Source organism: Pleurodeles waltl, chromosome 6 (genome assembly GCF_031143425.1).
Source record: "Pleurodeles waltl isolate 20211129_DDA chromosome 6, aPleWal1.hap1.20221129, whole genome shotgun sequence".
NCBI classification, from domain to species: Eukaryota; Metazoa; Chordata; class Amphibia; order Caudata; family Salamandridae; genus Pleurodeles; species Pleurodeles waltl.
The window spans coordinates 279,074,900-279,102,747 of NC_090445.1; the positions used below are offsets into that span (position 1 = coordinate 279,074,900).

At 45.4% G+C, this 27,848-nt stretch overlaps 1 protein-coding gene across 1 annotated transcript in view; it reads right to left on the minus strand.

The window, feature by feature from the left end:
* The window catches only part of LOC138299626 (26S proteasome regulatory subunit 8), a 175,192-nt gene that overhangs the window by 104,472 nt on the left and 42,872 nt on the right, over positions 1–27,848 (minus strand). Inside the window, exons 6-8 of the mRNA XM_069238058.1 lie at positions 15,792–16,022; positions 11,746–11,872; positions 10,146–10,336 (exon numbers count right to left, since the gene is read on the minus strand). Of these exons, the coding sequence (XP_069094159.1) occupies positions 10,146–10,336; positions 11,746–11,872; positions 15,792–16,022 (549 nt within the window). The remainder of the gene's footprint in view (positions 1–10,145; positions 10,337–11,745; positions 11,873–15,791; positions 16,023–27,848) is intronic.

The following is a 27,848-nucleotide window of genomic DNA, read 5'->3' on the forward strand; positions in this document are numbered from 1 at the left end:
AAAACCAAATTTTTCAACACAAATTTGGCATTTTACTGGGACATACCCCATTTCTACTATATTTGATGCTTTCAGCCTCCTTCCAGTTAGTGACAGGAATGGGTGTGAAACCAATGCTGGATCCAGGAATGCTAAACATTTCTGAAAACTAGACAAAATTCTGAATTCAGCAAGGGGTCATTTGTGTAGATCCTACAAGGTTTTCCTACAGAAAATAACAGCTGAAATTAAAAAAAATATTGAAATGGAGCTGAAAACAACAGCCATTTTTCTTTATGTTTTACTCTGTAACTTTTTCCTGCGATGTCAGATTTCTGAAAGCAATATACCGTTTGGTCTGCTGGACTCTTCTGGTTGCGGGGATATAAACGGCTTGTAGGTTCATCAAGAACCCTAGGTACCCAGAGCCAATAAATGAGATGCACCCTGCAGTTGGTTTTCATTCTATACTGGGTATACAGCAATTCATTTGCTAAAATATGAAGAGTGAAAAAGAGGTATCAAGAAAACCTTAGCATTTCCAAAATGGGATCAAGATAAGGTTTTGAGGAGCAGTGGTTATTTGCACATCGCTGAATTCCGAGGTGCCCATACTAGCATGTGAATTGCAGGGCATTTCTCAAATAGACGTCTTTTTTTACACACTCTCTTATATTTGGAAGGAAAAAATGTAGAGAAAGATAAGGGGCAATAACACTTGTTTTGCTATTCTATGTTCCCCCAAGTCTCCCGATAAAAATGATACCTCACTTGTGTGGGTAGGCCTAGTGCCCGCGACAGGAAATGCCCCAAAACACAACATGGACACATCCTATTTTTTTTATAGAAAACACAGCTGTTTTTTCCAAAGTGCCTACCTGTAGATTTTGGCCTCTAGCTCAGCCGGCACCTAGGGAAACCTACCAAACCTGTGCATTTCTGAAAACTAGAGACCTAGGGAAATCCAAGGAGGGGTGACTTGCGGGGCTCGGACCAGGTTCTGTTACCCAGAATCCTTTGCAAACCTCAAAAAGTGGCTAAAAAACAAGTTTTCCTCACATTTCGGTGACAGAAAGTTCTGGAATCTGAGAGGAGCCACAAATTTCCTTCCACCCGGCATTCCCCCAAGTCTCCCGATAAAAATGATACCTCACTTGTGTGGGTAGGCCTAGCGCCCGCGACAGGAAATGCCCCAAAACAGAACGTGGACACATCACATTTTTTCATAGAAAACAGTGCCTACCTGTGGATTTTGGCCTCTAGCTCAGCCGGCACCTGGGGAAACCTAGCAAACCAGCACATTTTTAAAAACTAGAAACCCAGGGGAATCCAAGATGAGGTGACTTGTGGGGCTCGGACCAGGTTCTGTTACCCAGAATCCTTTGCAAACCTCAAAATTTGGCTAAAATAACACGTTTTCCTTACATTTCGGTGACAGAAAGTTCTGGAATCTGAGAGGAGCCACAAATTTCCTTCCACCCAGCGTTCCCCCAAGTTTCCCGATAAATATGATACCTCACTTGTGTGGTTAGGCGTGGTGCCTGCGACAGGAATAGATCACACAACGGTCAATGTTGGTCCTTACGTGAGGCAGCTGTTGACCCTGGGGTGATCCATTCCTGACACAGGCACTAGGTGTAGGCACTCAAGTGGGGTAGTGTTTTTATCAGGACAGGTGAGGAGTCACTGGGTGTTAGGAATGTTGTGGATCCCAGCATATTCTTGTAGTTTGTGTGACAGAAATGCGAGAAAAATAGAGGTTTTTTTTCAACATTTCAGCTTTGCAGGGTATTCTGGGTAAGAAAACTTTGGGGAATCCACACAAGTCACACCTCTGTGGACTCCCCCGAATGTCTAGTTTCCAGAAATGTTTGGGTTTAGTGTGTTTCTCTATATGGCCGCCGAATCCAGGACCAAAAACACAGGTGCCTGCCTTACAAAACCAGTTTGTTTTGCCATAGACAATTTTGATGTCTCCACAATATGATTTGGGTGGTGGAATTTGGGGCTGAACTAAATTGGGGAGCTCCCAAGAGAGCACTCTCTCTCTGCTTGCCGCCGCATTCACCTGCTCTCTGGGTTGGCCTAACCCACTATTACCCAGTTGCACGAACAGCTTGCGAAGGGACAGCAGGACTGTCCTCATCACCTCCCTCATAATGTACTGGAAGAGGAGTTTTCGAATGGGACTCCTCTGACTGAAATATCACTCCCAGAGTCTGCGCCATTGTCCTATCCCTCAGATGCTGTCTCAGTATCTGATGTCTCAGTCTCTGATCCTATGTCAGAGCGGTCCTCTATAACCCGAGTGCAGGCAGCAGTCATCCATCAAGATGCCATCTCTGCTATTGGCTAAACTGTTGCTCTAAAACACTAGACTACGTAGACAGTCACAAAATCGATGGTGTGTGTGAGATACGTGCAACAGTAGAGGCCACCTTACCTGCGCTTCTTCCCTCAATCAGCACGTACTTTCAAGACACTCAAAAAACACCTTGTCACATACCATTCGTCACAGTCTTTAGCACCTCCTGCGCCCAGTCCAACAATCATTATTGGTGCTCCCACTCCCTCCTCCTCGGATTCCCTCATTACCACCCAGCAAAAGTGCCCTTCATCTCTCCATAGACTTTACTAATGTACTCAGCTATTTACATAAAATACAGATGTGCTCTTTGCAGTAGGCATATAAACCTTCTGCGCTTCTTTATGCACTAAAACTGCCACTAGACAAGTCGGACCCTTTTCCCCCCCAGGGAAACCACACACATATTGACAAAAGTGATATATATATGACAGCCAACCACCTGAAACTCAACTCAAGCAAAACCGAAATAATCCTCTTTGGCCCACACAAAAACACCTGGGACCCCCCATGGTGGCCCACCACGCTAGGCCCTGCACCCACCCCCGCCAACCACGCACGCAACCTCAGCATCATCCTAGACTCCTCCCTCTCGATGACTCAACAAATCAACGCTCATACCTCCTCATGCTTCAACAAACTCCGTATACTGAAAAACATTCAAATGGATCCCCACAGAGACCAGAAAAACTGTCACTCACGCACTCATCAGCAGCAGGCTTGATTACGGAAACGCCCTCTACGCCGGCACCACTCTAAAACTCAAGCGCAAACTACACGCATCCAGAACTCAGCAGCACGACTCATCCTCGACCTCTGCCGACACGAACACATCTCTCCACACCTCAAATCCCTCCACTGGCTCCCCATTGACAAAAGGATCACCTTCAAGATCCTCATCCTCGCACACAAATCACTCCACAACACAGGCCCTGCCTACCTCAACGAGAGTCACCTTCCACACCCCCACACGAAACGTCCGCTCAGCTGACCTCTCTCTCGCCTCTGTCCACCGCATCAAACACACCACCACCGGAGGCAGATCCTTTTCTCCTACCTTGCACCCAAAACCTGGAACGCACTCACAACCCACCTTCGCAAGACCCAAAACCTACTTCTTTTCAGGAAGGGCCTCAAAACCTGGCTTTTTGAACAGTGAACGTCCCAGCCACTTTCCCTCCCCCCGCCCCCCCCCCCCCCCCAGCGCCTTGAGACCCTCACAGGTGAGTAGCGCGCTTTATAAATCTCTTTGATACAGATCTACATACATATATATATATATATATATATATATATATATATATATATACACACACACACACACATAGATATATATATACATATATACATAGATATACATATATACATAGATATATATATACATATATTTTTTTTTTGTTGTTGTATGGTTTCCTTGGGGGTCAAAATGGCCCCCAGGGAAACCCTACAACATCTAAAAAAAAAAAATGCCCCCACAGGGGGTCACCCTGCCCACGGGCGACCCCCTGTCATTTCATTTTTTTTGTTTTTTTTTTAAATCCCCTGGGGGGCACCTACCTTTTCTTTTAACAAAAAAAATTATGCCGGGGGGGGCGGGCGTTTTCCGCCCCCCAAAAGTGAAATCCCTGGTGTCTAGTGGGGTTTCCTGGCCCCCGATCGCAGCTGTGCTGCGATCGGGGGCCAGGAAACCGTTTGAAAAGGCCTCGTAAGAAAGGGGAGACTCTCCCTGTAAGGAAATGCCTCCTTGGCATGGTTGCCCCCTGACTTTTTGCCTGTGCTGATGCTATGTTTACAATTGAAAGTGTGCTGTGGCCTGCTAACCAGGCCCCAGCACCAGTGTTCTTTCCCTAACCTGTACTTTTGTATCCACAATTGGCAGACCCTGGCATCCAGATAAGTCCCTTGTAACTGGTACTTCTAGTACCAAGGGCCCTGATGCCAAGGAAGGTCTCTAAGGGCTGCAGCATGTCTTATGCCACCCTGGAGACCTCTCACTCAGCACAGACACACTGCTTACCAGCTTGTGTGTGCTAGTGAGGACAAAACGAGTAAGTCGACATGGCACTCCCCTCAGGGTGCCATGCCAGCCTCTCACTGCCTATGCAGTATAGGTAAGACACCCCTCTAGCAGGCCTTACAGCCCTAAGGCAGGGTGCACTATACCATAGGTGAGGGTACCAGTGCATGAGCATGGTACCCCTACAGTGTCTAAACAAAACCTTAGACATTGTAAGTGCAGGGTAGCCATAAGAGTATATGGTCTGGGAGTCTGTCAAACACGAACTCCACAGCACCATAATGGCTACACTGAAAACTGGGAAGTTTGGTATCAAACTTCTCAGCACAATAAATGCACACTGATGCCAGTGTACATTTTATTGTAAAATACACCACAGAGGGCACCTTAGAGGTGCCCCCTGAAACTTAACCGACTGTCTGTGTAGGCTGACTAGTTCCAGCAGCCTGCCACACCAGAGACATGTTGCTGGCCCCATGGGGAGAGTGCCTTTGTCACTCTGAGGCCAGTAACAAAGCCTGCACTGGGTGGAGATGCTAACACCTCCCCCAGGCAGGAGCTGTGACACCTGGCGGTGAGCCTCAAAGGCTCCCCCCTTTGTCACAGCCCAGCAGGGCACTCCAGCTTAGTGGAGTTGCCCGCCCCCTCCGGCCACGGCCCCCACTTTTGGCGGCAAGGCTGGAGGGAACAAAGAAAGCAACAAGGAGGAGTCACTGGCCAGTCAGGACAGCCCCTAAGGTGTCCTGAGCTGAGGTGACTCTGACTTTTAGAAATCCTCCATCTTGCAGATGGAGGATTCCCCCAATAGGGTTAGGATTGTGACCCCCTCCCCTTGGGAGGAGGCACAAAGAGGGTGTACCCACCCTCAGGGCTAGTAGCCATTGGCTACTAACCCCCCAGACCTAAACACGCCCTTAAATTTAGTATTTAAGGGCTACCCTGAACCCTAGAAAATTAGATTCCTGCAACTACAAGAAGAAGGACTGCCTAGCTGAAAACCCCTGCAGAGAAAGACCAGAAGACGACAACTGCCTTGGCTCCAGAAACTCACCGGCCTGTCTCCTGCCTTCCAAAGATCCTGCTCCAGCGACGCCTTCCAAAGGGACCAGCGACCTCGACATCCTCTGAGGACTGCCCCTGCTTCGAAAAGACAAGAAACTCCCGAGGACAGCGGACCTGCTCCAAGAAAAGCTGCAACTTTGTTTCCAGCAGCTTTAAAGAACCCTGCAAGCTCCCCGCAAGAAGCGTGAGACTTGCAACATTGCACCCGGCGACCCCGACTCGGCTGGTGGCGATCCAACACCTCAGGAGGGACCCCAGGACTACTCTAAGACTGTGAGTACAAAAACCTGTCCCCCCTGAGCCCCCACAGCGCCGCCTGCAGAGGGAATCCCGAGGCTTCCCCTGACCGCGACTCTTTGAATCCTAAGTCCCGACACCTGGGAGAGACCCTGCACCCGCAGCCCCCAGGACCTGAAGGACCGGACTTTCACTGGAGGAGTGGCCCCCAGGAGTCCCTCTCCCTTGCCCAAGTGGAGGTTTCCCCGAGGAACCCCCCCCTTGCCTGCCTGCAGCGCTGAAGAGATCCCTAGATCTCCCATTGACTTCCATTACAAACCCGACGCTTGTTTCTACACTGCACCCGGCCGCCCCCGCGCTGCTGAGGGTGAAATTTCTGTGTGGACTTGTGTCCCCCCCGGTGCCCTACAAAACCCCCCTGGTCTGCCCTCCGAAGACGCGGGTACTTGCCTGCAAGCAGACCAGAACCGGGGCACCCCCTTCTCTCCATTCTAGCCTATGTGTTTTGGGCACCACTTTGAACTCTGCACCTGACCGGCCCTGAGCTGCTGGTGTGGTGACTTTGGGGTTGCTCTGAACCCCCAACGGTGGGCTACCTTGGACCAAGAACTAAGCCCTGTAAGTGTCTTACTTACCTGGTTAACCTAACAAATACTTACCTCCCCCAGGAACTGTGAAAATTGCACTAAGTGTCCACTTTTAAAACAGCTATTTGTCAATAACTTGAAAAGTATACATGCAATTTTTATGATTTAAAGTTCCTAAAGTACTTACCTGCAATACCTTTCGAATGAGATATTACATGTAGAATTTGAACCTGTGGTTCTTAAAATAAACTAAGAAAAGATATTTTTTCTATACAAAAACCTATTGGCTGGATTTGTCTCTGAGTGTGTGTACCTCATTTATTGTCTATGTGTATGTACAACAAATGCTTAACACTACTCCTTGGATAAGCCTACTGCTCGACCACTCTACCACAAAATAGAGCATTAGTATTATCTATTTTTACCACTATTTTACCTCTAAGGGGAACCCTTGGACTCTGTGCATGCTATTCCTTACTTTGAAATAGCACATACAGAGCCAACTTCCTACACTCCCCTTTCTTACGAGGCCTTCTGAAACTGTTTCTGGCCCCCGATCGCAGCACAGCTGCGATCGGGGGCCAGGAAACCCCACTAGACACCAGGGATTTCACTTTTGGGGGGTGGCCCCCCCGGAAAACGGGCCTTTTCAAACGGTTTCCTGGCCCCCCGATCGCAGCTGTGCACAGCTGCGATCGGGGGCCAGAAATAGTTTCAGAAGGCCTCGTAAGAAAGGGGAGAGTCTCCCCTTTCTTACGAGGCCTTTTCAAACGGTTTCCTGGACCCCCCGATCGCAGCTGTGCTGCGATCGGGGGGGCCAGGAAACCTGAAAGTGTTTCCTGGCCCCCTATCGCAGCACAGCTGCGACCGGGGGCCAGGAAACACTTTCAGGAAGGCCTCGTAAGAAAGGGGAGACTCTCCCCTTTCTTACGAGGCCTTCCCGAATGTGGAAAAGGCCGTTTTCCCCACCTGAGGATTTATTAATGCCCTTCCTGGTGTCGGCCACTGGTCGTGACCCGCACCAGGGAGGGTGTGTGGGCGTCGGCCAGTGGCCGACGCCCGCACCAAAGCGGTTAATGGTCTTCCCAACAGTCAAGTATGTTTCTCTTTCTTCAGACTGACAGCTATAAGTTCGTTGTTGAGCATTATGTGCATGTTTCATGTTGCAAGAAATCTAATCTTATAATGATTTTGACACTAAGGGCCTCATTACCAGTTTGGCGGGACCAATCGCCAAGCCCGTGGGGAGGGGACCGCAACAGGAGGTCTTCCCCTATGGACCTATTACAAGGTTTCCACCAAAATGACCAGTGCTAACCTCCTCATCAGGAGGTTTCTGTCGGTCAGCCTAATGGAAATAGTGCAATGACATTGGCCTCGGCTCCCCAGATAGCCAATACCAATGCCATCGCACAGAAGCACCAGGCGCCCCTAGCACTCTGAACGCGCGCTGTGTGAACAATTATTTCAAAATAAATACTTCATTATGTAGAAGTTGGAAACATTTCAAGTCACACCAAATAAAAAAAAAAAGTATATGATATTCACTTTCATGCTCAAATGAAAGATCAGAAATACTCCTTCTCTACTTGTCTTTTACACTACCCAAATATAAAGATTCCTCCACTGGTGCACCACCTGCAGCTAAAAAAGATTTTTGCTTTCACATGATGCTGAATCAAAAGAGCAGAGACAAAAGAAAAATATTTGTGAATTGCCTGAAAATACACAGAGTATGTATGTGCCATGAAGAAGGTGGCCCAAAAGCACTCTATGTATGCACATATATATGTATTTATTTATTTCAAATATGTGGTGGAAAACATGAGATTGGTGAGACAACTAAAGCAGCCTCTAGGCCAAACCAAAAGTGTGGAAATATGCACATCCCCCAGTCACTGCCTCAGACAGTACCTCTACGTCCTTTCCAGGAATAATGACTGAAGGTTGAATTAATTAAACATGGTCTATCATACCATATTCAAACTAATCTGCAAGAGAAATGCCCCATAGTTTCCCATTTGTATGTGATGTCAAAAAAGCACTACCTCTTAAAGCTCTACAGAGACATTTTAAAAAATATCTGACCTTGCTCTGGTCTTCATCAAATTTTAAAAACAGACAAATCTACAAGACAAGCAACTTTTGTCATTATTATGAAAGAAAAACGATCTGCCAGCATTCAGTAGTTGAATGAAAAAATGCCCTCCATGATTACTAAGGAGTGGCACCCCCTTTAGCAGCAACAAATTTCCTTGTAAAAGATGCATCTCACACTGTATAAAATGAAGCCTGGCTCACTCCTACTTGTAAAACTGATCTACCTAGTCATGTCTGAAACATCAGTTTATGCACAGCTCTCCCCAGTTCCCACTACATACTTTGACTGGTCCATTCCAAAACTCAGATTTTTATCTTATTTTAGCCATTTAGTGGTACATTTCCTGGCTTGTTTTGGATTTCTATCCTGCTGCATTATCTACTTTTGTCTATGTTTTAGATGGTGAACAGGTATCCTTGCATTTTCCTCTAGAATGCGCTTGTGAAAAGAGAACTTCATGGTGGACTACATGATTGGGAGGTGTCCAGGTCTCATGGCTGTGAAGCATGTCCAGGTCTTTGGCTCTCCTTCATAACCTTTTGATAGCTGGTGTGAGGTTATTGAGGTCAAATGCAATGTTTGTTCCAGTAGTCATTTGATTACATTATGTACTATTTTCCAAACCTACGTGGTGCAGCAGAGTTCTTTTTGGAGAGAAGGTGTTCCTTCACAAAAGGAATACATATTCAGGCTTTTCTTAATAACAGAATTATTAACTCATTTGCAGATTTGGCAGACTTTTTACAATCTCCAAGAAAATCATGGTCTGATCTTTCAGTAAATTCTCTGGGATGGTTGCAGCCCACATCCCAAATCTCAATAATGGGCAATCATCTTAAGCTTTCACATTTCTCAATGTGGAGTGACATACTTCTTACTGTGTAGAAATTACTTTAAAACCCTTCCTCGGCTGATGAACTACACCAATTCTTTCTCTGAGACCATCACATTTTTAGCTGACCTAGGTATGATAGGTTAACACATACCTGAATGCTCAAGACCAAGTTAACTACCTGTATATAAAATTATAAATGTTGTCAACTTCCACATAAGCAGCAGACTTCCTTAGCAGCAGCTGATTCAAATGACCTCATTTGATTTGGAAGGAGAAACAGCATTAATGTACTTCATTTACAGATAGTAATTCACCCTCTACATTAGTTATTCAGAATTCTGATAAATCACAGAAAGAGTCATGGTTGGCCAGTTTGAATTGAGGTGACCTACCGCAACTTCTCTTTCTTTGATTTATCAAAACAAGTCATATCATTACAAACTGACCATATACCTTTACGATTCTGTAAATGTTAAATCTTCAGAGGATACTATGTAGAGGAAGGATCCACTATTTGTTTACAGCATTGCAGGCTAGTACAAATAGTGACTTCATTTGTGTTAATTTATTTTCTCAATCCATCTTCAATCCTATTCTTCTTGTTAAGAATCTTCAGTTTTCCACCTCCTCCCCCAACTTCACAATCCATGGATTTGGATGAATAGCTTCTTAACTCATCTACACATGTAGTGATTCAGTCTTCTAGAACGCAGCAGTCTTCCATGACTGTACTAATACAACTGAAAATTGTACAAGTATGTACTTCATTGGGTGACTTATGTGCTGGAAAGTCACTAGGTTGAATGAAAGCATCAAGGCACCTCTTAGCAGGGACTGACAGAACACTAGCTCATAACACAAACTGAAGACCGTAAGCCATATCTGTTACTAGTTTGATAATTAATGCAACCAAGAAGCCAATGCAGATGCTTTAAGAATAATGTGACATTAATACAACACACCTTAATATTTTTAGTAGCTTCAAATCCATCTAGCTGGTTAAGCAGCTCAAGCATTGTCCTTTGTACTTCACTGTCACCACCAGATCCACCTTCCAGTCTAGAAGAGCCTATGGAGTCGATTTCATCCATGAAAATAATTGAAGGAGCATGCTCTCTAGCCATCACAAACAGCTCGCGGACCATACGAGCCCCTAGGGGTTAGAACAAATAATGTAAGAAGAAAAATAAATAAGAGAAATAGAAATTACTCTGAACACTTACAAGCCTTTAATGCATGCATTGTAAATATGGGGCTAAGCTAACCAGGTTTAGAACAGCAGTTACAAAATGTGTATGAGTATTACACAACAGACACTTATACAGACACACCTATTGCCCTTGCCTCCGATCATTTGCTTTCTCAAGGAAGAGAGGAAAAACTTGAAAACAGAAGGATTTGAGGAAAATAAAAGAAAATGTTCTAAACACATACAAAAGTTCCCTTTCAGCTGCAGATATTTTTTTCACACTGGGTCCCTTGCTAACTGTCGACAATAAATGTTGGCTATGCTGCTGACATAGTTAATAGTAGGAACATTAAAAAACAAGCATTTGCAATGCAATAGGTTTCGTATTTTCCTAAGTTAAAGCTATTGGCATTGTAAATTCAGAGCTGGACTTTTCTTGCCACATAAATTGGTCAACTCTGTCTCATAATTTCGTCTTTTCCTGACATGTTTTTGTGGTCACTGGCAGCTACTGACATCAGAAATCACAAGCCCTTGAGAAGAGAAAGAACAAAACTGCACTACCTTGCAATGAGTAAACGTCTGAATAGAAATTTGAAAAAAGGCTGGAAAAGTATTTTCTTCTCATTTTAACAGAATGAAAAGTCTTTCAAGCATTATTGCCTCCCATAGCAGAGCAGCCTGAGAAGATTTATGGCCCCAATAAAGGAGATAAGAAATGGCCTGTGTGCCATGTCATGAGTGCTGGCAGGGAGGGGCCCTGGAAAGAGAGAGATGCGATGCGAGGCTAAGCAAGTTTCACATGAATGCTTCTAGGTTTAGATACATTCTACCAGACAGGGCATATTGTGACTTTCGTGAGCAGTGGGCTAAACCACTGGGTGATTCTTTTGTAAAATAAGCTTATTTTAGGAGCCAGAGGTAAACCAGGACAGCACTGAAATAAAGCCAAAACAAATGTCAGCAACATAGGAGGCAATGGGAGGAATGGAATTCTGCAATAAAACGCAGGTAGCTACCAGCCTAAAACACCCACAGGGAAGGGGACGCACCAAAGAAATAACAAAAATAGTCAGTCACAGCAACGGATAAAGAAACCAAAGTGGAATATTATAGAAGTTAGTCACTCCTCTGGAACAGAAAAAGGAGTGGGAAAAAGAGAGAACGGACCACTAGCGGGCAAGAATTTTTAAAGGACACTGCAACTAATAAATTAAATCGCTTTAAGCCATAAGAAGTATATTAAAAGTATACACGAGGTCGAACGCTAACGCTCGACCTAAAAATGACACTCAAAAGCTTGTAAATATTAATGCCCCAAAACCATCCTAAAACTATATTGTTTGGGCCTCGACAATTTATTTAAATCCTACCTTCTCCAATGAATTTCTGCACCAGCTCAGATCCAGAAACTCTGATAAAGGTGCAGTCAGTGTGATGAGCCACTGCTCGTGCAAGAAGAGTTTTTCCTGTTCCGGGGGGTCCATAAAGTAAAACACCCTGAAATTGTAACAGTTACATTTATATTATTAAATTGAACAGATTATCACTTTAGTCGAAAAAGTCTTGCTTGAAGTAAAGTTGAATCTTGTCCTTATTTAACTAACCTCATTGTTATTCTCAAAAAAATGTATGACTAATAATCACATTACCAGCAATTCCTTAACAAATTTGCAAGCTTCAGAATAAACATGTTGCATTCTAAGCATCAAACAGTTTCCGATTTTAACTTTAAACAGAAGCACTGCTGGGAAACCATTTCTCAAGGAGAATAATGCCACAGCATAGGGCCAAATGAACTATAAATGGAGTCTCAAAATGTAATATTTACGATGTCAAGCAATTTGATAAAACACTCAGGTCTGGAAACATTAGCTGTCAAATCAAGCAAACAAACAAAAAGAGCTGAGCAATAAAGCCACAATTTTAGTTACTGTGCATGTCACAATCATGGCACCCAATCTCTTCCATGAGTTTTGAGTGCACACATGTATTTCGCATGAGCAGAAGAGCTATGAAAGAGAATGATACACTCTGAGGTACAACGAAAGTGCATGTGCTCAATGCCAACACCCGTTAGCAATATGGATGCTATTTCTCTATAGAAACTGATGCAACAAATCTTGGTCTTTTGGCTTTATCCACAATTACTCTCTCAATTACTTGGTCTCATGCTATTGTTTATACTGTGCATCATTTTTGATCTACTGCCACAGCAACTCTGACTCCTGTTGCTCAGACGATATGTTAGTCAGTGTTAAGTATGCATTGGTTCTATTTCTGGTCACTCTCCCTTTTTAAGATGACTCAGAGTGTCTCAGCTTTAGGCTACACACACTCTGCATCCATTTGTGCGATTCACAAGCATCACACCCTTGCTTTACCTTTCTTGGTCGATACACTCCGCTTGTCCTTAGTACTCTGCTTGCTTTCTCTAAATTTAACACACTGAGCATGCGCAAACCTTCAGTTTATTTGTGGAGGTACTCTCACTCACTGACATGAAATAATTGGAAGGAGAGTTTTTTGGGGGTATTCAAGATCCTCTGCTACGTTTTACATTTGCTCTACAACTGAGCTCATCATGGGTAGCTTTGTATTTGATGTCTGCTATTGGGACTCTTGAATATTAATTTCTCAGGATTGCTATACTGCTCAAATATTTGCTCCTTTACCTCTTGATTGTGCCCCTTTTCCCACCACAGATCTACACCAGTCTCAACCAGAAGTGTGTTCTGACATATTAGAGGACATGACTGCAGAATGCATCATACAGAGTTCCAATTGTGAAGCTGATAACTTCTATTTTTAAGAAGTCCATACTGTAACAGGACTCAGACAAATATTAGAATTGCCCAAACGAGAAATCAACCACCTATCATCAATACTAGACAACACTAATTAATGTGAGATCCCCGAGCAAAAACAGAAATCATATCTATGGCCCACTGGCAGATTTCATAAATGAAACTCGGCTTGGCAAACATAAGCAAGGAAGAAATACCTGGCTGATACCCAACCTTCTTCAAAAATAAAAATACACCAAACAGGAATGTGAGCCAGTAATGGTCCACAACAAGACCATGCCTGTATGCGACACCAAGGAGTCGTCATGGAATGTAAATCAATCATAGCTAAAGGCTCCCCATCCGCAACCTTCAACCCTCCAATCCTCCCCACACATACAATTTATCAACCTCCTCCATACAACACTGTTTACGAGGAATGCCCTTCTGGACTCAATTGCCGCCATAATTGTGAACCAAAAGAAAACGTGTATGCTGGGGACTTCAACATCTGGTTTGACAAGCCAACCCTACTATGGCAGACCTCCTGCCTCCCCTCCAAAATGTTATCACTCTGCCATTAGCCACCAGAACAATCCACTAAGTTTGCCAGATACACAATGCTATATTTGCCCTAAGAAGTATTATCTCTGACTCTGAAAACATTCACCAAACCCATTCACTTTTTGCCAATGTCCAAGCCAATCAAACATTCTCTAAGGCTGAATATAAAAATGGCTGCCAGAAACTGGAAGAAATTCAGTGTGAACTCATTCCGAGAATCCCTCTGGTCCTCACCACTTACTGCATTGGAAATATAAAAAAAAAAACCAGTTGTGGTGGTCCTAAAAAAAGCACATATGCATCTGCAACGTAGCAGAAGGACAGCTTGTTGGTTTAAATGAAATGGAAAAGTACAAAACAGAAACCAGATCACTCATACAGACTTTAGTGAGGAGCACTCAACATAGACAATAAACAAATGACTAAGGGCAAAATCTACAGAATAGCCATTAAAAAGGCTCAGGCATCATACCAGGCACAAAGCATCACAGAGGCTACATGACCAACAAAAAATCTCTTAATAGCCAACAAATTTCATGAACCTAGCAGCACTTCAATAAAGATTAAGCTCATCCAAGAACTGTGCAATACAATAGCAAACCACTCCATCAAGAAAACCGCCAACCTTGAAACCTTTTTCTCTCTAAACTGAGAAGCATTCTCTCAGATGGTCCTCCTTCAAACTGAACAATCCGTATAATTCAATAAGCTCAAACTTTTCATCTCAAAAAGAAACCCATGACCTAACTAGAGCTATACCCAATCGCTAGTTTGCCAGCGAACCCCTGCCCACCAAACATCTTAAAATCATTCCTACTGGAGTCCTCTACAGTGAAAGAACTAATCTCCTCCTCTTTGTGTTCAACAACGTGGTAGCTGCTCTACTGCTACTAGACTCATCATTAGCTTTCGGTATCTTTAACCACCAACTACTAGTCAAGACACTTTGACTTTACTAAAGAATCATTTCAAACTTCACTTCTCAAAAACAGAAATACTCATGTAGATCTTGACAAAACTATAACCCAATACCTACTTGAGTCTAAGAAATGGGACAGCCCTCAACTATTTCGACTAAAGTGATAATCTTTCAGTAATTACGGACTCTGGCCTCTTACCCATTAACAAGGCAACACAGTGAAAAGAAACTAATTCAACATGATGATATTTCAACAACCCATCTACCACTAAATAGTGCTCCCACAAAGAATACAGGCACCGATGGATCTGATGATACAAAGGCTGGGTTATGCAACCAAACCAGTACATTGGACTCACTAGAAAATCAATTAGCAAAGTTCAAAAATACAGAGCACAGAGGATAGAATTTTCTCAACTTAAACAAACAGAGCCAAGTTACCTGGCCTCAAAACATACAATGGTTAGCAGTGGCCAGAAGAATATCCTTCCAAGGCCTGAGCGCTGCACACCGGTTTATCTCTGGGATGAAACATACCTTTTTACAATCAAACCTTGTACTTTACACCCAGGGCAGAAACCAGAGATCAAAGAATTGACCCACTGCTGCTAGTTCCTACTTACCATGAATAGGAAGAAGCTTCTTCTCAGAGACGCACATACGGGAATAAACCGTCTGAGAAATTCAGATCAATCAACAATCATGTGTAATTCAGACAGGCCATAACCAAGGCTTGGTCCCTCCAGGCCACAACTCTCACTTGTTAATACATGCTGCCTGCAGTCCTATCCTCAAACTTATTTGGGCCTCAAAGACAAGATAATGTGCTACAGAAACCTAGTAATAGAATACAAGGAATGGTTGCACCAACCTCATGGGTCAGATCGTATCTTGAGATATTAAATCAGAACAGGTTCCCTTTCTGGTGCAGAGGTTTATTGGACCCCCAGTAAACCAATTACCTTTTCCTTCGAAACCTTGAAGCTTTTTATAAACTATATACAAAGGATTACACATAAGCACTGATGGCCCAAATTAGCATTTTAAAGATACTACCTAGATTTAGAACAGCAACAGAGCTAGGTCCTTCCCTCAAATATGGTATTTTAAGTAAATTGATGATACATTTCGTGATTTAGCATGAGAGTACCTTTGGTTGAGCAATTCCCAATGCTTCAAACAGTTCAGGGTGCTTGACAGGAAGTTCAATTACTTCCTTAATTTCTTTTATTTGCTTGTCTAGACCGCCAATCATTTCATATGTTGAATCAGGAACTTTTTCAACCATCATCAAGGACACAAGAGGATCCACTTTATTTGGAAGAATTTTGTGAAGGGTGTAACTGTCATTCCTCAAGGCAACGCGGCAGTTTGGTGTTACCTATTTAAAAACACAATGTTAGTATTCCACAGAACTAAAATATATACATATAAACAAAATACACATCCTCGATCAATTACGGCAAATAGTATAGGCTGCCCTGGGGGGAGGGCAAGGGTTTGGAGGGAGGAGATGGAAGGACCAAACAGCGAGTCATAAAAAAATAACTGGTTGTTTTACCTTGGGCAGTGAGCAAACTATTATACACTGCGTTTCTACCCCCTATTATTCAAATACATTTTAAGGGATCAAATCAAGCTAATGCGGATATACAGACCTCTAGGTCCAAGAGGTAGGTTCATAGCTTCTATTTATGAAGCCATGGCTATGGCCCATCTCAGGGCAAGGAATGTCAATTTGCTGAAAGACTTTCATTTGCATGCGGCCGTCGCCTCAGATAAAACTGCCTAAGATTTACGCAAATGTTTTAATTTTGAATCTGCTCCAGCACATACATGAGCCCACGCATATGGCCAGCAGTAACATCCAAGAACAGATATATGCGGGTGAGAAGGCAGAAGAGTAATGTCACCATATTGAACTTACATGGATGGACCATAAGGCTATCTTTTTCGTATTAATTGCAAGAAGTGGCAGGTGGTTACGATTACCAGTGCCAAATGGAAGCAGACTTATAAAACAGACACTTAAACATTATAAAGTACTTATTATAGAGGCACAGGCAAATTAATACTAGCAAAGGATCCTTGAAGATAGAGTCTAAAAAAAAAAAAAAGAGGTGTTTTCTTTCTATACGACTTTGGTTGACCCAGAGACCACCTCCACAGCGGGTGGGGCATCTAAAACATTGTGTTCGGAATTAGCATTTCTTTTTTATTGGGAAGATTGAGCATCTTACTGCCTCCTTCTCTTTCAATAATGCTGAGACCATCAATTAACCCGCTCCCTAGCCCTCTTGCTTCTACTTTAGGACCATGATCTAAGATTGGTCTGATTACAGAAGTTAGTTTGTCAGCTACTCTCACAACTATGAGGTCAGGTTCCCCAATGGATGCCCTGCAAAACGTTTCAAGATCTTGCCTTAGCAACAGTGATTACTTCTCTCTGTAATGGATCGTGCCATTGGCCAAGCTGCAGACTTCTGTAAATTTGCAGTTGTTATTCCTCTATAAAAGAAACGTATCACACATCCACAAATCTTGGTTAATTATTGCTCGATCTCTCTTTTGCCTGTTATGGCCAAATGTATGGAGAGTCATGTTAGTACACTTCTATCTCAACACACTGATGAGAGTGTGGTGCTCAATAGATTCCAGTCTGGCTTTTGCCCTGGTTTTAGTACAGAGAATGTGCTGACGGCCACATTCAATGACATCAGAATGATCTTAAAAAATGGTGGCTCAGTAGCCCTTTTACTTGTTATGGTGGACATACTCTGGAAGGCTCAGAGTTGGTTGGAACCTTTTTCGGTCAGAGGACACAGACTGTTCATTTTTGCCCTGTCCAGTCTGCTCCTTGTTATCTGAACTGTGGCATCCCACAGGGCTCGTTCTTTAGCGGAACTTTGTTCAACATGTATGTGACGTCTTCAGCCAAACTCTTCTCTTCCTTTGGGTTTCAATTCAATTTAAATGCCAATGACACCCACATTATGCTGTGGCTTGAGAGAGGTCATTTGCGTTCATACAAGACCAATTTAAATGCTGCCTCACATCAGTGGACCACTTCATGGATGTTAACTCCTGGAGGATAAACACAGATGTGATAGAGGTCGTGGTGTATGAAAAGCTGTCTATGTGGTCACCTACTTGGTGGCCTCAAGGCGTGGTACATCAGAAACCAGTCCACATAACTTGGGTGTCACTATGATGTGAATTTAAGGTTTGGACCGCACATGAACAAGCTTACATCTACAGGTTTTCATCTGTTGCAGAGCTGAGAAAGGTCTCCCCTTTTGTGCAAAGTACCTTTTTGAGAACTGTGGTACAGACACTTATTATTAGTCATTTAGATTACTGCAATCCCCTTATTTCTGGGCATTCCTGTCTAATGGCTACAGCATCTTCAATTAATACAGAATACGGCAGCCAGGTCTGCGAAGATTAGTTAGGATGACCCACCATTGTTCTACCCTTGAACTGGCTCCCTGTGGCCAAACATTGCACATTTAAAGCTCTCTGCTACACCCAAAAGCAATTTACAGGGTAGGTCTGCCAAACTATAACAGATTTATTTATCAAATATCTCTGTATCACACATCTTTGTTCCTCAGAGGGACGAATTATTGTTCTGCCAAGGTGATCCATATAAATGCAGACAAAATGTGCAGACAGCATGCCTTAATCAAAACTGTGAAACAAGAAAAGGTGCAATCTGGAATAGATTTTTTCGCACTGGCCTCGATCACATGATCGTACCATGGTCAAAAGTCTATATATAATGACTAACCATAGAAAACAGTCTACAAAACAGTTAGAGGGCTATGAGGGCAGGCGCCATACTGGAACTATCAACAGCTAATGACCTGTATGTACATCCTCAGTGGTTCATCCATATATAAATAAGACATACTTGATAAGCACAACAATATATATCTTGGAAAGCCTTGGATTTCCCTACACTATTTTACATAGACAAACAGAGAATCGGTAGTATATATCTGCCATTGAGTTCTCAGCATCAGAATTTGGAGTTTGAATTGTCTCCCTTATAACTGGATACCAACAGTGAGGAGAAAACTACACAGTCCTCGTTTTATCACTATTCATTTCTTATTTTTCATGGTTTTTTATTCTCACATCCCAATGTGAATAAATAATAGCTGTAAGGAAATGCCTCCTTGGCATGGTTGCCCCCTGACTTTTTGCCTTTGCTGATGCTATGTTTACAATTGAAAGTGTGCTGAGGCCTGCTAACCAGGCCCCAGCACCAGTGTTCTTTCCCTAACCTGTACTTTTGTATCCACAATTGGCAGACCCTGGCATCCAGATAAGTCCCTTGTAACTGGTACTTCTAGTACCAAGGGCCCTGATGCCAAGGAAGGTCTCTAAGGGATGCAGCATGTCTTATGCCACCCTGGAGACCTCTCACTCAGCACAGACACACTGCTTGCCAGCTTGTGTGTGCTAGTGAGGACAAAACGAGTAAGTCGACATGGCACTCCCCTCAGGGTGCCATGCCAGCCTCTCACTGCCTATGCAGTATAGGTAAGACACCCCTCTAGCAGGCCTTACAGCCCTAAGGCAGGGTGCACTATACCATAGGTGAGGGTACCAGTGCATGAGCATGGTACCCCTACAGTGTCTAAACAAAACCTTAGACATTGTAAGTGCAGGGTAGCCATAAGAGTATATGGTCTGGGAGTCTGTCAAACACGAACTCCACAGCACCATAATGGCTACACTGAAAACTGGGAAGTTTGGTATCAAACTTCTCAGCACAATAAATGCACACTGATGCCAGTGTACATTTTATTGTAAAATACACCACAGAGGGCACCTTAGAGGTGCCCCCTGAAACTTAACCGACTGTCTGTGTAGGCTGACTAGTTCCAGCAGCCTGCCACACCAGAGACATGTTGCTGGCCCCATGGGGAGAGTGCCTTTGTCACTCTGAGGCCAGTAACAAAGCCTGCACTGGGTGGAGATGCTAACACCTCCCCCAGGCAGGAGCTGTGACACCTGGCGGTGAGCCTCAAAGGCTCACCCCTTTGTCACAGCCCAGCAGGGCACTCCAGCTTAGTGGAGTTGCCCGCCCCCTCCGGCCACGGCCCCCACTTTTGGCGGCAAGGCTGGAGGGAACAAAGAAAGCAACAAGGAGGAGTCACTGGCCAGTCAGGACAGCCCCTAAGGTGTCCTGAGCTGAGGTGACTCTGACTTTTAGAAATCCTCCATCTTGCAGATGGAGGATTCCCCCAATAGGGTTAGGATTGTGACCCCCTCCCCTTGGGAGGAGGCACAAAGAGGGTGTACCCACCCTCAGGGCTAGTAGCCATTGGCTACTAACCCCCCAGACCTAAACACGCCCTTAAATTTAGTATTTAAGGGCTACCCTGAACCCTAGAAAATTAGATTCCTGCAACTACAAGAAGAAGGACTGCCTAGCTGAAAACCCCTGCAGAGGAAGACCAGAAGACGACTACTGCCTTGGCTCCAGAAACTCACCGGCCTGTCTCCTGCCTTCCAAAGATCCTGCTCCAGCGACGCCTTCCAAAGGGACCAGCGACCTCGACATCCTCTGAGGACTGCCCCTACTTCGAAAAGACAAGAAACTCCCGAGGACAGCGGACCTGCTCCAAGAAAGGCTGCAACTTTGTTTCCAGCAGCTTTAAAGAACCCTGCAAGCTCCCCGCAAAAGGCGTGAGACTTGCAACACTGCACCCGGCGACCCCGACTCGGCTGGTGGCGACCCAACACCTCAGGAGGGACCCCAGGACTACTCTAAGACTGTGAGTACAAAAACCTGTCCCCCCTGAGCCCCCACAGCGCCGCCTGCAGAGGGAATCCCGAGGCTTCCCCTGACCGCGACTCTTTGAATCCTAAGTCCCGACACCTGGGAGAGACCCTGCACCCGCAGCCCCCAGGACCTGAAGGACCGGACTTTCACTGGAGGAGTGACCCCCAGGAGTCCCTCTCCCTTGCCCAAGTGGAGGTTTCCCCGAGGAACCCCCCCCTTGCCTGCCTGCAGCGCTGAAGAGATCCCTACATCTCCCATTGACTTCCATTACAAACCCGACGCTTGTTTCTACACTGCACCCGGCCGCCCCCGCGCTGCTGAGGGTGAAATTTCTGTGTGGACTTGTGTCCCCCCCGGTGCCCTACAAAACCCCCCTGGTCTGCCCTCCGAAGACGCGGGTACTTACCTGCAAGCAGACCGGAACCGGGGCACCCCCTTCTCTCCATTCTAGCCTATGTGTTTTGGGCACCACTTTGAACTCTGTACCTGACCGGCCCTGAGCTGCTGGTGTGGTGACTTTGGGGTTGCTCTGAACCCCCAACGGTGGGCTACCTTGGACCAAGAACTGAACCCTGTAAGTGTCTTACTTACCTGGTAAAACTAACAAATACTTACCTCCCCTAGGAACTGTGAAAATTGCACTAAGTGTCCACTTTTAAAACAGCTATTTGTGAATAACTTGAAAAGTATACATGCAATTTTGATGATTTGAAGTTCCTAAAGTACTTACCTGCAATACCTTTCGAATGAGCTATTACATGTAGAATTTGAACCTGTGGTTCTTAAAATAAACTAAGAAAAGATATTTTTCTATATAAAAACCTATTGGCTGGATTTGTCTCTGAGTGTGTGTACCTCATTTATTGTCTATGTGTATGTACAACAAATGCTTAACACTACTCCTTGGATAAGCCTACTGCTCGACCACACTACCACAAAATAGAGCATTAGTATTATCTATTTTTACCACTATTTTACCTCTAAGGGGAACCCTTGGACTCTGTGCATGCTATTCCTTACTTTGAAATAGCACATACAGAGCCAACTTCCTACATTGGTGGATCAGCGGTGGGGTACAAGACTTTGCATTTGCTGGACTACTCAGCCAATACCTGATCACACGACAAATTCCAAAATTGTCATTAGAAATTGATTTTTGCAATTTGAAAAGTTTTCTAAATTCTTAAAAGACCTGCTAGGGCCTTGTGTTAGATCCTGTTTAGCATTTCTTTTAGAGTTTAAAAGTTTGTAAAAGTTTGAATTAGATTCTAGAACCAGTTTTAGTTTCTTAAAAAGTATTCCAACTTTTAGAAGCATAATGTCTAGCACAGATGTGAATGTGGTGGAACTCGACACCACACCTTACCTCCATCTACAGATGAGAGAGCTAAGGTCACTCTGTAAACTAAAGAAAATAGCAATGGGCCCCAAACCTACCAAAGTACAGCTCCAGGAGCTTTTGGCAGAGTTTGAAAAGGCCAACCCCTCTGAGGATGGCAACTCAGAGGATGAAGATAGTGACTTGGAGGGAAATTCCCCCCCTCCAGTCCTACTTAGGGAGAGCAGGGCTTCTCAAGCCCTGACTCCACAAATAATAGTCAGAGATGCTGGTTCCCTCACAGGAGGGACCAACAACTCTGAAATCACTGAGGATAACTCCAGTGAAGAGGACATCCAGTTAGCCAGGATGGCCAAAAGATTGGCTTTGGAAAGACAGATACTAGCCATAGAGAGGGAAAGACAAGAGATGGGCCTAGGACCCATCAATGGTGGCAGCAACATAAATAGGGTCAGAGATTCTCCTGACATGTTGAAAATCCCCAAAGGGATTGTAACTAAATATGAAGATGGTGATGACATCACCAAATGGTTCACAGCTTTTGAGAGGGCTTGTGTAACCAGAAAAGTGAACAGATCTCACTGGGGTGCTCTCCTTTGGGAAATGTTCACAGGAAAGTGTAGGGATAGACTCCTCACACTCTCTGGACAAGATGCAGAATCTTATGACCTCATGAAGGGTACCCTGATTGAGGGCTTTGGATTCTCCACTGAGGAGTACAGGATTAGGTTCAGGGGGGCTCAAAAATCCTCGAGCCAGACCTGGGTTGACTTTGTTGACTACTCAGTGAAAACACTAGATGGTTGGATTCAAGGCAGTGGTGTAAGTAATTATGATGGGCTGTACAATTTATTTGTGAAAGAACACCTGTTAAGTAATTGTTTCAATGATAAACTGCATCAGCATCTGGTAGACCTAGGACCAATTTCTCCCCAAGAATTGGGAAAGAAGGCGGACCATTGGGTCAAGACAAGGGTGTCCAAGACTTCAACAGGGGGTGACCAAAAGAAAGGGGTCACGAAGACTCCCCAGCAGAAGGGTGATGAGACAACCAAAACTAAAAATAGTAAAGAGTCTTCTACAGGCCCCCAAAAACCTGCACAGGAGGGTGGGCCCAGAGCCTCTTCACAAAACAATGGGTACAAGGGTAAAAACTTTGATCCCAAAAAGGCCTGGTGTCATAGCTGTAAACAGCATGGACACCAAACTGGAGACAAGGCCTGTCCCAAGAAAGGTTCCACTCCAAACTCCCATCCAGGTAACACTGGTATGGCTAGTCTCCAAGTGGGATCAACAGTGTGCCCAGAGCAAATCAGGGTCCACACTGAAGCTACTCTAGTTTCTGAGGGTGGGGTGGATTTAGCCACACTAGCTGTCTGGCCGCCTAACATGCAAAAATACAGACAGCAACTCTTAATTAATGGGACTAGAATAGAGGGCCTGAGGGATACAGGTGCCAGTGTCACCATGGTGACAGAGAAACTGGTTTCCCCTGGCCAATACCTGACTGGAAAAACTTACACAGTCACCAACGCTGACAATCAGAGAAAAGTACATCCCATGGCAATGGTTACTTTAGAATGGGGAGGGGTCAATGGCCTGAAGCAGGTGGTGGTCTCCTCAAATATCCCAGTGGACTGTCTGCTTGGAAATGACCTGGAGTCCTCAGCATGGGCTGAGGTAGAGCTAAAAACCCATGCAGCAATGCTGGGTATCCCTGAACTGGTGTGTGTGAAAACAAGAGCACAATGCAAGGCACAGGGTGAAAAAGTAGAGCTGGAGTCTGGAAAAATGGCCCAGCCTACCAAGAGAACAGGAAAGTCAGTTGGGAAACCAACTGCAACACAGCAAAAGAAAGGGAACCTCTCTTCTCAGGAAGAAGTTCTGCCCTCTGAGGGAACTGAGCCTTTGGAGCTTGAACCTTATCAGGTTGAGCTCTTAGGCCCAGGGGGACCCTCAAGGGAGGAGCTGTGTAAGGGACAAGAAACCTGTCCCTCTCTTGAAGGCCTTAGGCAGCAAGCTGCTGAAGAGTCCAAAGGCAAGAAAAATGGAACACATAGGGTCTATTGGGAAGATGGGCTCCTGTACACTGAGGCCAGAGACCCCAAACCTGGTGCCACTAGGAGAGTGGTAGTGCCTCAGCTGTTCAGAGAGTTCATCCTAACATTGGCCCATGACATTCCCCTTGCTGGACATTTGGGACAAACCAAGACGTGGGAGAGGTTAGTCAACCACTTCTACTGGCCCAATATGTCCAACATGGTTAAGGAGTTTTGCCTCTCCTGCCCCACCTGTCAAGCCAGTGGTAAGACAGGTGGGCATCCAAAGGCCCCCCTCATTCCACTTCCTGTGGTGGGGGTGCCCTTTGAAAGAGTGGGTGTGGACATAGTTGGTCCACTGGAACCTCCCACAGCCTCAGGAAATATGTATATCCTGGTAGTAGTGGATCATGCTACCAGGTATCCTGAAGCTATTCCCCTTAGGTCGACTACTGCCCCTGCAGTAGCCAAGGCCCTCATTGGTATCTTTACCAGAGTGGGTTTCCCTAAGGAGGTGGTGTCTGACAGAGGTACCAACTTCATGTCAGCATACCTAAAGCACATGTGGAATGAGTGTGGAGTGACTTATAAATTCACTACACCTTACCATCCACAAACTAATGGCTTAGTTGAGAGATTCAACAAGACATTAAAGGGCATGATCATGGGGCTCCCAGAAAAACTCAAAAGGAGATGGGATGTCCTCCTGCCATGTCTGCTTTTCGCTTACAGGGAGGTACCACAGAAGGGAGTAGGGTTCTCACCCTTTGAACTTCTGTTTGGTCATCCTGTAAGGGGACCACTTGCCCTTGTTAAAGAAGGCTGGGAGAGACCTCTCCATGAGCCTAAACAGGACATAGTGGACTATGTACTTGGCCTTCGCTCTAGAATGGCAGAGTACATGGAAAAGGCAACCAAAAACCTTGAGGCCAGCCAACAACTCCAGAAGTTTTGGTATGACCAAAAGGCTGCACTGGTTGAGTTCCAACCAGGGCAGAAAGTCTGGGTTCTGGAGCCTGTGGCTCCCAGGGCACTCCAGGACAAATGGAGTGGCCCTTACCCAGTGCTAGAGAGGAAGAGTCAGGTCACCTACCTGGTGGACCTGGGCACAAGCAGGAGCCCCAAGAGGGTGATCCATGTGAACCGCCTTAAGCTCTTCCATGACAGGGCTGATGTGAATCTGTTAATGGTAACAGATGAGGATCAGGAGGCAGAGAGTGAACCTCTCCCTGATCTTCTGTCATCAGACCCAAAAGATGGCACAGTATATGGAGTGATCTACTCAGACACCCTCTCTGGCCAACAGCAGGCTGATTGTAGGAGAGTCCTACAACAGTTTCCTGAGCTTTTCTCCCTAACCCCTGGTCAGACACACCTGTGTACCCATGATGTGGACACAGGAGACAGCATGCCTGTCAAGAACAAAATCTTCAGACAGTCTGACCATGTTAAGGAAAGCATCAAGATGGAAGTCCACAAGATGCTGGAATTGGGAGTGATTGAGCGCTCTGACAGCCCCTGGGCTAGCCCAGTGGTCTTAGTCCCCAAACCTCACACCAAAGATGGAAAGAAAGAGATGAGGTTTTGTGTGGACTACAGAGGGCTCAACTCTGTCACCAAGACAGATGCCCATCCAATTCCAAGAGCTGATGAGCTCATTGATAAGTTAGGTGCTGCCAAATTTCTAAGTACCTTTGACTTGACAGCAGGGTACTGGCAAATAAAAATGGCACCTGGAGCAAAAGAAAAGACAGCATTCTCCACACCTGATGGGCATTATCAGTTTACTGTTATGCCCTTTGGTTTAAAGAATGCCCCTGCCACCTTCCAAAGGTTGGTGAATCAAGTCCTTGCTGGCTTGGAGTCCTTTAGCACAGCTTATCTTGATGATATTGCTGTCTTTAGCTCCACCTGGCAGGATCACCTGGTCCACCTGAAGAAGGTTTTGAAGGTTCTGCAATCTGCAGGCCTCTCTATCAAGGCATCCAAATGCCAGATAGGGCAGGGAACTGTGGTTTACTTGGGCCACCTTGTAGGTGGAGGCCAAGTTCAGCCACTCCAACCCAAGATCCAGACCATTCTGGACTGGGTAGCTCCAAAAACCCAGACTCAAGTCAGGGCATTCCTTGGCTTGACTGGGTACTACAGGAGGTTTGTGAAGGGATATGGATCCATTGTGACAGCCCTCACTGAGCTCACCTCCAAGAAAATGCCCAAGAAAGTGAACTGGACTGTGGACTGCCAACAGGCCTTTGACACCCTGAAACAAGCAATGTGCTCAGCACCAGTTCTCAAAGCTCCAGATTATTCTAAGCAGTTCATTGTGCAGACTGATGCCTCTGAACATGGGATAGGGGCAGTTTTGTCCCAAACAAATGATGATGGCCTTGACCAGCCTGTTGCTTTCATTAGCAGGAGGTTACTCCCCAGGGAGCAGCGTTGGAGTGCCATTGAGAGGGAGGCCTTTGCTGTGGTTTGGTCCCTGAAGAAGCTGAGACCATACCTCTTTGGGACTCACTTCCTAGTTCAAACTGACCACAGACCTCTCAAATGGCTGATGCAAATGAAAGGTGAAAATCCTAAACTGTTGAGGTGGTCCATCTCCCTACAGGGAATGGACTTTATAGTGGAACACAGACCTGGGACTGCCCATGCCAATGCAGATGGCCTTTCCAGGTTCTTCCACTTAGAAAATGAAGACTCTCTTGGGAAAGGTTAGTCTCATCCTCTTTCGTTTGGGGGGGGGTTGTGTAAGGAAATGCCTCCTTGGCATGGTTGCCCCCTGACTTTTTGCCTTTGCTGATGCTATGTTTACAATTGAAAGTGTGCTGAGGCCTGCTAACCAGGCCCCAGCACCAGTGTTCTTTCCCTAACCTGTACTTTTGTATCCACAATTGGCAGACCCTGGCATCCAGATAAGTCCCTTGTAACTGGTACTTCTAGTACCAAGGGCCCTGATGCCAAGGAAGGTCTCTAAGGGATGCAGCATGTCTTATGCCACCCTGGAGACCTCTCACTCAGCACAGACACACTGCTTGCCAGCTTGTGTGTGCTAGTGAGGACAAAACGAGTAAGTCGACATGGCACTCCCCTCAGGGTGCCATGCCAGCCTCTCACTGCCTATGCAGTATAGGTAAGACACCCCTCTAGCAGGCCTTACAGCCCTAAGGCAGGGTGCACTATACCATAGGTGAGGGTACCAGTGCATGAGCATGGTACCCCTACAGTGTCTAAACAAAACCTTAGACATTGTAAGTGCAGGGTAGCCATAAGAGTATATGGTCTGGGAGTCTGTCAAACACGAACTCCACAGCACCATAATGGCTACACTGAAAACTGGGAAGTTTGGTATCAAACTTCTCAGCACAATAAATGCACACTGATGCCAGTGTACATTTTATTGTAAAATACACCACAGAGGGCACCTTAGAGGTGCCCCCTGAAACTTAACCGACTGTCTGTGTAGGCTGACTAGTTCCAGCAGCCTGCCACACCAGAGACATGTTGCTGGCCCCATGGGGAGAGTGCCTTTGTCACTCTGAGGCCAGTAACAAAGCCTGCACTGGGTGGAGATGCTAACACCTCCCCCAGGCAGGAGCTGTGACACCTGGCGGTGAGCCTCAAAGGCTCACCCCTTTGTCACAGCCCAGCAGGGCACTCCAGCTTAGTGGAGTTGCCCGCCCCCTCCGGCCACGGCCCCCACTTTTGGCGGCAAGGCTGGAGGGAACAAAGAAAGCAACAAGGAGGAGTCACTGGCCAGTCAGGACAGCCCCTAAGGTGTCCTGAGCTGAGGCGACTCTGACTTTTAGAAATCCTCCATCTTGCAGATGGAGGATTCCCCCAATAGGGTTAGGATTGTGACCCCCTCCCCTTGGGAGGAGGCACAAAGAGGGTGTACCCACCCTCAGGGCTAGTAGCCATTGGCTACTAACCCCCCAGACCTAAACACGCCCTTAAATTTAGTATTTAAGGGCTACCCTGAACCCTAGAAAATTAGATTCCTGCAACTACAAGAAGAAGGACTGCCTAGCT